This window comes from Betta splendens, chromosome 11, assembly GCF_900634795.4.
Source record: "Betta splendens chromosome 11, fBetSpl5.4, whole genome shotgun sequence".
Classification (NCBI taxonomy): domain Eukaryota; kingdom Metazoa; phylum Chordata; class Actinopteri; order Anabantiformes; family Osphronemidae; genus Betta; species Betta splendens.
In genome coordinates, this window is record NC_040891.2 from 3,438,984 (window position 1) to 3,449,950 (window position 10,967).

Genomic DNA, 10,967 nt, shown 5'->3' on the forward strand with positions numbered 1-10,967 from the left:
TGTACATACGGAACAGTTTGCTTCATGCTTCATTCTAAGTTGATAGTTTTTCGGTAGTTAACCGTGACTCCTCCTTGATCAATGAATCAATGATGTCTGGGATTTTCAAATTAAGTCTGATAAGCGTAAATCCAAGACTTAAGGCGTCATGTGGTGGTGAGTCTGAGCAGGACTCGGCCCATCAAATGGTCAGTGTTTGACTGTGGCGGGCAGGGATTCCGTATTGATTGATAGTGAGGCAACAGAAGGCTGATGGAAGATGAATCATTGGCTTCTTCACAAACCCCAAAAATTATTGATCAGCTTGTTGACCTTCGGTCTGAACTCGTTAAGCTGAATCCCAAAAATGGGGATTCAGCTTAACGAGTTCAGAGAATCGGTAAGCTAACTAGAAGCAGCGGCGCTATCTTTGGAATCGATCATTACGTGTACTGTTGGACTGAGTCGGACTGGCTTCCAGTTGCCCCTATGTAAATTTTCACAGCAGAAACATCAGTCCAGAAAAAAGAAATTACAACTTCCACCCAAAGTGGTAATTAGAACAGCACATCCAATCGTCTTTATTCAATTCATTAAAATCTGTCTGTTTTTCTCTGCAGGGTACATACCAAGTTACCTGGACAAGGATGAGTTATGTGTAGTGTGTGGGGACAAAGCCACAGGCTATCACTATCGTTGCATTACTTGTGAAGGCTGCAAGGTAACATACTCATGGCTGTGGATGAATGACGGGAGAAGCGCCTCACTCTGGTGGCGATCAGCAGATGTTTTTCACACTGTTTTCACATTGCTTTCTTGCTCTCCAGGGTTTCTTTAGGCGGACGATCCAGAAGAACCTCAACCCAACCTACGCTTGTAAATACGAGGGGAAATGCGTCATCGACAAAGTGACCAGAAACCAGTGCCAGGAATGCCGCTTCAAGAAGTGCATAGCCGTGGGGATGGCGACTGACTGTGAGTTTTACAAGCGTGCTGAACCTCACTGAAGACCAACCACTGTCCTTTCGTCTGCTTTGATGTTTGTCTGGATCATTACCAAACCAGGACCTACACAGAAACCGTGACTTTTACTAATACACTACAGTACATAGGGCCGTGTGCAAGGCAAAGGCAACACTAGAATGTCATCATTAAAATCATACACTTGGTAATGACTCAGCGGCAGTTTTTTATTTTGCTAAAATAATGATGTCCACAAGTTCTTATAAAACACAAGGATTATGCTTTAGCACTGCAAACAAACAGGGTCTCAGTATGAATGTTTCAGGGTTTTATAAACAAATCAAGAAACTGAGAAACTGGAAATAATATTTAGTTACTAATACTGCTCAAAATGCCATATTTTCTTACTGTAAATGCTTTTGAATTTTCTATACATCCACTAACAAGTAGTGCACCAACTGACGTTAGCATAGCATAACATAAAATGCCAGTCAGCATTTGATTGGACCTATAGTGTTTACTCTTAATGTCAACTACTGAGTTAACAGTCATGTTTTTATTATCAAGTCCATTGTATTGGTAATGAATTACAGTCAGCTTAGTGTTACACATCAGGATTGTGTCCCATACTGGAGTTTTCCTCCTCATCTCCACATTCCGATCCACTCTCATTGTCTCCCCTTTGCCCTTCACCTCCTCCCACCCACAGTGGTGCTGGACGACAGCAAGAGGTTGGCCAAGCGGAAGCTAATCGAGGAAAACCGGGAGCGCCGGCGTCGGGAGGAGCTCCAGAAGACAGCGTGGGACCGACTGGAGCCCACTCAGGAGGAGTGGGACCTGATCCGACTGGTGACCGAGGCCCATATGGTCACGAATGCCCAGGGCAACCACTGGAAGCAGAAGCGGAGATTCCTGGTGAGACGTCGTCCCCCGGCCTGCTTTCACTGTGTTGATAACCCTGCCTTAGCCAATTCACCTCCCACCCCTACCGCCCCCCCGCCCTTGTCCCTTCCACATCGCGCCCCTGTCTCTTCCACCTCCACTGCCACCACAGCCACTGTTCCACTCTTCCCAGTGTTAATATGTCCATGTGTTTTTTTGTATCTCCTTGTAGAGTGGGGAGAATTAGCTGGACGATGGAGAAAAGTGTGTTCCTCAACGCAGCAGTACTAATTTAAAATGGGACATCCTGTTGTTATGTTAATGTCTTAGTCAGCAACGGAGCTTCTTCTCTAACACTAACTACTTGCTTTTCATGCTGTATCATTTTTGCTCTCTTTCTGTTTGTAGCTTTTGATTTCACACCTCACCCTTTTTTGACTAATTTGGTTTTCTTATCTGTGCAGCGTAATCGCTCTGTCTATATTGAACGTCTGTCTGCTGTTGACTTTATTTTGGGTTCCCATGGCAGGATCAGAAGAAACACTTGTGATGACATTAAGTGGCATTGAAATTTTTTTTTAACTAAAGTGAATGATAATGTAATTTTTATTTGATGGTATTTTCCCAAAATATTCAGAAAATTTTGAGAATGAAATCAAAATTTAAATTTCCCATTTCAACAACTGTCCAAATATACAAACAATTAGCAAATGACATTTTAAAATGAAGGTGATTGGATTTCACTACCATCACAATCCTATATTGACACATGTTGGGGGTTGTTTTTTGCAAAATTTGATTTGTGATTAATTGTGATTTGATTTTAGACTTAAGTTTTGCTTCTTACCATAAATGGTGTATTTTTGTGTATGGTGTTTCTGGAACCTGAGCTTGTGATGCTGATCCTGAACCACAGCATGGGAACCTATCTTGGATTTCTGTCCTTGCCTGTTTTTTATCTGCACACTCTTCATCTGTCTGCAGTTAACTTGTTGTTGTTGTTTTTTTCATTAAGTTTACTTGACACAGGTTCTTCATTGAAACTTTACGAATCCTGTTGATTATCCAACAGGTCGAGGAAGCTATGCTTCTTAATGAAATAACATGTAATTTATTCTATACTTCTGACCAGAGTGCAGCAGGGGTGAAGGACACTAAGGTAAGACACAGGAGACAAACATATTTGCTGAAACTGAACCTCTCCCTGATAACACTGTGTGGTGCCATTCATGCCCAGTGTTACTGTAGGGGATATTTACTGTACATAAGACATATGAATTTGTAATTATTTAGATGCATCACATTTACTAGGACACAAGATAAACAAGTACTATCTAGTGATTTGTGCCCCATTTACATCTTTACGTGACATTGCCCAGGAAGTTTCCTCATGCTCATTTTTTGGTTTGTTGTCAGAGTTTTGAGACTGTTCAGACTCTCACCTATTTTTCCTGTTGTTTCAGCCTGAGGATGTTGGTCAAGCGCCCATGCTCAATGCACCAGAAGGAAACAAAGTGGATATAGAAGCCTTCAGCCAGTTTACAAAAATTATCACCCCTGCCATAACCCGAGTGGTGGACTTTGCCAAAAAACTGCCTATGTTTTGTGAGGTGAGTTCAGCTCCTCATTTAACACAGTCACTACGATGTAGCTGCAGAGATCGCATTGTTGATCTACAGTGAAGGTCCAGCTGTTGAGCCATGTCTGAGCTTCTAATGTTGTGGTCACACTAGTGTCATACAGGAAGTTTTCAGAGGCCATTCCTTAGCTAAACAACCACTGAGAAACTAAAAGTTAGCTGACACACAAGCTGAGAAGAAATTCATGTCACAGCAGCCATTTAAATATTACACCTAAAGGCAACACAGTGACTAAATGTGATATATATCATAATACAGAATGAATTAATATAAAAGTTCAACTGCAAGTAAGATGGTGAGATGAGAGATAGTGGATAAGAAAGTTTGTAATTTCATGAGATGTGACAACAGCACCCAATTGATTGGTGCCCAGCTCCAGCTGGTTTTGTAGAACTTTTAGCCCCGTCAAACCATAGTTGTGCAAGATGTGATTCTAAGGGGACACAGTTCTGCTCGTGTACATACTGTAGTAATGGGTTAACGAAGCTCCTCTGTTGACCATGCTGCTTCATTTCCCGTACATCAGCTGCCTTGTGAAGACCAGATCATCCTGTTGAAAGGCTGCTGCATGGAGATCATGTCGCTGCGAGCTGCCGTCCGCTACGATCCAGAGAGCGAGACGCTCACGCTCAACGGGGAGATGGCGGTGACGCGAGGCCAGCTGAAGAACGGAGGTCTGGGTGTGGTGTCGGACGCCATCTTTGACCTTGGCGTGTCGTTGTCCAACTTTGACCTGGACGACTCAGAGGTGGCTCTGCTGCAGGCCGTTATCCTTCTTTCATCAGGTGGGCACACATGCATACATGCACTGATGAAAAACAGGTTTCATGTTGTTGATGCCCTGTAAAAATATGCTTCAGAAGATCACAGGACTTTGATCTTCCATTTCAAAATCAGGTTAAATGTTTTGCCTCCTGTGTTTTGACTTAAAGCAAATGAAACAAATGTTTTTGCTTTTGTAATTAAACTTGAGCATACATTCCTTATATGGCCTTTAAATTTAATATCATAAATAAAAGTATCAAATATTAAAGTTTATGTATTACACTTTAAATCAGTTTACTTACAAATAATAATATAAATTTTAAGGAAGTGCAAAAAGCAAACTATTAAATGGAACATATATAATATAAAATACTTCCTTCCACACAAATGAAACAGTTAAAGCTTTTTCCCAGCTAACGTTCTGAGCAAACCATTCTACTAGTCATAGTGTACAGAGCTATAATACAAGCTAAAATTCAACATTCAAACATCCCTCATTACTTTTTGCAAGTCTTGGGATCTGCAAACATGAAGGCTCATTCAGTGCTTATTGATCCATTCTTTAACGTGGTTCCTTTTAGTAACGCTTCCACGTTCCCCCTTCCATCAGATCGACCGGGCTTAACGAGCGTGGAGCGGATCGAGCGCTGCCAAGAGGAGTTCCTGCTGGCGTTCGAACATTACATCAACTACCGCAAACACAAAGTGTCGCATTTCTGGCCCAAGCTGCTAATGAAGGTGACTGACCTGCGCATGATCGGCACGTGCCATGCCAGCCGCTTCCTACACATGAAAGTGGAATGTCCCACCGAGCTATTCCCTCCTCTCTTCCTGGAGGTCTTCGAGGACTGACCAATGGATTCTTCTGTGTGTGTGTGTATGTGTGTATGTGTGTATGTGTGTGTGTGTGCGTGCGCGTGTGTGCGCGTGTGTGTGCGTGTGTGTGCGTGTGTGTGCGTGTGTGTGCGTGTGTGTGTGTGTGTGTGTGTGTGTGCATCTGTCAGTGTCTGGGCACCCTGGTGGTCTCAGGGGTGGAACTAGCAGAAGCCCTGTCACAACAAACTTTCTATTAGCACTACTGAGTGTCACTTCATTCCCTGATGTAGGAGTAGCTCTCGGGTCTAGATTCGGATGGAACCATTCCTTACAGTGCGGGTACATGTGAATACCAATATTTCTTTTATCCTTTTCTGGGGGTTTGTTTTGTTGTTACTGTTGTGGACATAACCTCTCACCTCAAATTTAACACTTTGTGTGTTGATGATTGTACAGTTGGCATAATGATGATTTTTTTTTTCAACACCTACAACTTCATTAGAAACCAATGTATTTTCCTTCCTTTCTGTTGACAAACTCAAAATGGCTGCTCACATAACACATGCATCATCGGTGATATTTAGCCTTACCCCCCTCTCAAATGGCTTCATTGGCTCCATTTTTGGCTATTGATACGGAAAATCATATAGCCTGTCATCCATGTGGTGAGCGTCTGAATTGTTCGGTGTCTCGCCATCATACTGTGAACACGACATTTGCAGCAACCCTCATTAATAATGGACAACATCTCACAAAGCCTTTATCCATCTTCTGGTACCCACGCAACACAATAATGTGACCATGCTGCATTCCAGAGATGTTGGGAAATCTGAATATTCTGACTCCAAAGGGCGAAATTTAGCAACATTAACATTTTCTGAAGTCAGAAACTAACACTACACAATTATTACAGCTTTTTGTGATCCTCAGCACATGCGTGTAGTTTTCGGTAAAGACTGAGCATAATTCTGTCAAATAGAAATTAGATTTAGAATTTTAATAGTATAACACAATACCATAAATATCTCCAACATTTTGTGCTACGACAAAGTACTAGGCCATGAAAAAGTCAAAAACATGTACTTACAAATTGTACGTATTTAGTCTGAAAATGGATGAGATTTAAATATGTTGTCACACTGTACATAAAAAACAAAGCCTATTCAAAAATCTGGGGAACTTTTATAGCAAGTTATGATCATTTCTGCATTAAAACTTAAACCACCTCAGAATTAAATATAATGCTCTCTAAGAGATGCCAAACAACAACTCTTCATTTTCCCTTTCTCAATCTAAATCATTCTAATTGAAAAGTTTCTTTTCTTATTTGTTGGAACTCCCAGCTTTAAGTCATCTGTATCACGTCATGAATTAGATGTTGTTGGGTTCTGCACAACTGCTTTACAGATACAAGTGATCTGATCAGCTAAACTGCTTCAGTGTAAATTTTTAGTTAAATCTTTTGGTACCTTTTGAAATCTATGAATATTGAAAACAGATAGAAGCTGAGTTAGAGTATAACAAAGTTTGTGGATAACTTAATGAAGTGCAGTAAAGTATTAGGGAGGATTCGTTCAAATGTCCTAGTGTAAAGAAAATCTTTTAGTAGAGTCAAAGCATGGTCATCTGCTGCTAATTCAGAATTCCGACATTGCACAGGAATGCAGTAGTTGCATTATGAGCCTGGTCAGGACTAACTAAAGCACATAATGACACCGGGTGTCAGGAAACAGACAATCATTTAGTGACAGTGCCACGAGCTGTGCCAAAATCGAGCAGACAATAGTAAGAAACTCATTTCTGGGCTTTAATAGTGATTTCACCCTGCCTGATTCTGCTAGTTAGTGTTCGCCACTTCCACTCATCTCTGACTCACGCTTTCGTTCACCTTAGCAGCTTTGTCTTGTTTAACCACCCTTCAATGTGTCAGTGTCTCATCTGGGCCTTGTTGCCTCACCAGTCCCCAAACCAGCCGTTTCTTTAGTAACAGACAGTGATGCCGCGGTGCTATGGTGGTTGGGGGAAATGGCTCACTGGGCTTTATTGCTAATTACATGAAGAAATGAGTTCTTATGAAAAGCCCACACCATTATGATGGCATGCAAATACACTAAAACACCAACATGTACCTGTGTAGTGCATCCAGTACCTTCACGCATACTGTACGCATGCACATACTCTATACTGTATGCATGTGCCTGAACACACTCATGGGTCAGACCACCACTGTGACCAGCCGGTGGAATCTGGGCAGCAGAGGAGCGTTGGCTGACCCGAAAACAGTATGATCCATCATTGGAAAGGTACACTGATAAAAGCTGGCAAGATTATGAACACGTAGCTTTCTTTATCCTTTGTTTTATCATGCATATGTTTGCAGCAGCATGTACTTTTCTGTCTCTATGTTGTTGTCATTTTGCAATGCGATCGTCTGCTTCTCCGAGCTTCACACTACACCTCAATTCAGCTTGTGTTTCCCGTTCCTCCTCTTTTTTCTGTGAAGTGATGCCTTTTATCAAAGCAATAGTATTGCTGAAGTGTTTGAATGACCCGGACCTCACACACACCTCACAAACTGTATAGACTCAATATAAATGCACAGACAATCAGAGGGAGAGAGGTCGTCGGCAGAACAAGCACCGGGGCTAAAGGCTGTCACGGGCCGGTCTAACTTGGTGTTTAGAAAAGTAACACTGGCTACGTTTACATGCACCACTGTGGAATTCACCTTTGTGCTGGGACTGAGTCCGTCTGGTGCCATTATTAACCAGTCAACAGATGAGATCACATACAGCGAAATTACTAATGACCCGTTATTCTGTAGTTATGTTGTTCCTGCTTTACAAATAAAGCCTCTAAGCTGATGTGTGTATTTCAGAAGCAACTGTTAGAGTCTACATGAGCAAAAACAGAAGAAATATGGATTATATTTAGACACAACCAGGGCTGGCTGCACAAAAACAAGTTAGACTAATCCATAGTCGTGTGTCCATTCTTATTTAACTTCTAGAATATTGTTTTCCAGTAAATATTAATAGGAGCTAAACTCAGGAACTGTGGTACGACAAGAAAATAGATTTTTGTTCATGTTTTCAGTTACAGAGCCGAAAAGAGTTGATACGCAAATGTAAGTAGGTCATAAGAAGAAGATTGTTTATGCATAATGTGTAAATTTCAGGAGTTAACACAGTCAGGCAGTGGGGTGTTCGAATGAAAAGGTTTTGTTAATATAATGCCAATTCACAACAAAAGTTATCTCAAGGCGTAATGAATTAGTTTTTTTAACTACTGGTGGTCGGACCAGTAAATGAACACAGTCAGGGTGGTCGGACCAGTGACTGAACACAGTCAGGGTGGTCGGACCAGTAACTGGACCCTCAGCAGTCTCTTGCATACCAGTATGTAACATTAAAACTAAATTCTTCAGTATGCCTGTTCTTCTTTACCTCTATTTTTTTAACCTATTCTCAGGAATTTGGAATGCATGACTCTATGAGCATTTTAGAATCTCATGCTAGCAACAAGCACTTGCTTGCGCTCTGAAAACTATAGACGTGCTGTAGCAGTTTGACCAGTCACTGATGTACAGTACTGTTAACATCAGCAACTACCTCAGGAGCAGGGACTAGGTGCAGGATGCAAGGTGGCCTGGAAAGCGAAACTGGACCCAAGGCCCCTGACGGCCACACAGACCACACACAGATCTCCATCACGCTGAAGGGCATATTCTAAGTTTGTCCGTGTGGCTAATGTAGCTGATTTGTGTGATGCTCAACATTCACTCTACGTTTAGTATCAGTTTGATGTGAACACTAACCTTTACATTCACTGCAGTGCTCTCTGCTTGGAAACCAGGTTGGTGAGTGAGTTTAATGCAACTAGTCTTGACGGTACTGAAAAGCAAAACAGAATAAATCTATGTGATGTAGAAGTGCAGAGAGCTGTAATTGTATTCGGTTGCAGCCATTGCCTGCACTTACGGCTCTTGGTTAAGGGCCAAATCAGACAGTGTGTGTCCAGGCTTTTTCAGAGCTCTGCATGGGAACAGTCGCAACAAAAACTTGGTCGTCCAATGATTTTGACCTTGAGCCTTCCATCAAATTTATTCAGCACAATTTCAAGTTTGTATATGTGGATTGTTCGTTTATTTCATTCAATTCCTTCTGCAGCTTTGAAGTCAGAGGCTCACGTTCTATGTCTAACATGTCGCCTGTGCATCCAGCCTATGGTTTCGTGGTCAAAGTAGGAGCCTATTGTGCAGGGAAAAATATAATCAGACGTTTAACATCAAATTCAAATTTCGAAGCACTTTCTTCTGGCATTTGGTCTAGTTCTCACTAGACACTTAAATTTAATGGTCTTATAGTTAAGTTTGGCTCAGTTTGTGCAAATTGATGTCTAAAATGTTATCCAACATTCTAGGAAGGAGCTTGGAGCGCCAGGAGAGGAATTAAATCTTTAAACTGCAGCCTGTAAAAGCAAAACAGGATCGTAGAATGTATTTTAATGCTCTGATGTTGATGGTTAGTCCACGATCACAGAGGGCCTGTCATTTAAAGCAACCTCCTTCCTTTTGCAGGTAACTGTCTGATCCATTAGTGCAACTTTAAATCATAGAAATCAGTCATTTTAGACATTAAAACTGAGTTTAAACCAAAGGTTTCTGTAGTTTACATGGTGTGAATTCAGTACAAGCTGGTGCAAATGTAAGCATGACTTCTTGTAGGGACACGTTGGTGCATGTAAACCCAGTCAGCGCTGACTGCTGCTCCAGACAATGTTTACTGTTCCTGAGGAGGTGCCAGTTCGCTTTTACCTCTCCCATGACTTGTTACTCTCAAGGTTACTCAGTTACAAACCAATATCAAGTTGCACCATAGAAAAGCTATTTTACAGTATACAGGAAAAAAGGATGTATATTTTCAGACTGCAGATTTTTTTTTACAGATGTTGGCATAATATGAACATATGGTTTTACATAGTGTTAAGAAAAACTCAGATCCATTTCCATGTCTCAGCAAAAGAACTATGAGCAAGATATTAAGAATCGTTAAATTCAAATTAATAAAGTAGTTGTAGAATTAAAACAAGATGTAGCTGGACTTCACTCTCGGTTCACAGAAGCACAGCTAAACAGACACACAAATGAAAGGACAACTTGAGGGTGTCGTGGTTGAAGTGTAACCAGCATCAGAGGAACCATTATCCACCATTAAAACAGATTTCTCTCCTTGTTTTCTTTTTTTTTTTTGTCTTCTTGTCAAGTCTTCTGTTAAACTTGTACTGGAAAACGGTCATAACAAGAGGAAGAACTGTATGTGTGGTAGCGGCACACGCACAGAGTCGTGGTTCCAGATGTGCACTCTGCGTTTAGGTTGTGAGCCACTGTCCCCGACCGGGCAGCGCTTTGAAGTGAGCACAGAAGACGTCAACAAGGATGATTCTGATGCTCATGACTGATGATGTGAACTGGCTTTTCAGAATAAAGATGGTTTTGAGAGACTTTTTCTTTTGTGCTTTTACATATGTTGCACTTCGATAATCAGTGAATTAAGCTTTTCATACAAGACTTAGGATTTATTTATTGTTTTTCATTTTGTATATGTTTATGCCTTGGAAAGCGCTTCCTATAAATGTTGTGCAATGTCTTTCTGAACACTGTACTATATATGTTCTTCTTTTCCTTTCATCTGTTCCCATCAGGCGACCCCACAGCTAATCATATCCTCCATTCTATCCTGGGCATCTTCTACCAGACACCAGTCGACCTAATATCATCTGTCATCACATCCATATATCTCCTATTTGGTTGTCCTCCTACCCCCATCTCCAACATCCTTCTATCAATATATTCACTCTCCCTCCTCTGCACATGTCTGAACCATCTCAGTCCGGCCTCTTTGACTTTGGCACTAACACTAA

At 41.3% G+C, this 10,967-nt stretch overlaps 1 protein-coding gene across 5 annotated transcripts in view; it reads left to right on the plus strand.

Moving 5' to 3' along the window:
• The window catches only part of thrb (thyroid hormone receptor beta), an 84,227-nt gene extending 73,680 nt beyond the window's left edge, over positions 1-10,547 (plus strand). For 2 of the 5 annotated variants that reach the window (XM_029167935.3, XM_041072758.2), the window contains 7 exons: positions 600-700; positions 807-954; positions 1,652-1,857; positions 2,897-2,983; positions 3,288-3,434; positions 3,991-4,249; positions 4,840-10,547. In XM_029167935.3, coding sequence (XP_029023768.1) covers positions 600-700; positions 807-954; positions 1,652-1,857; positions 2,897-2,983; positions 3,288-3,434; positions 3,991-4,249; positions 4,840-5,081 — 1,190 coding nt within the window. In that variant the 3' untranslated portion in view covers positions 5,082-10,547. Of the gene's footprint in view, positions 1-599; positions 701-806; positions 955-1,651; positions 2,089-2,896; positions 2,984-3,287; positions 3,435-3,990; positions 4,250-4,839 lie in introns of all 5 variants that reach the window. The other 3 variants (XM_029167936.3, XM_041072759.2, XM_055512804.1) reach the window with 2 other exon arrangements.
• Positions 10,548-10,967: the final 420 nt, after the last annotated feature.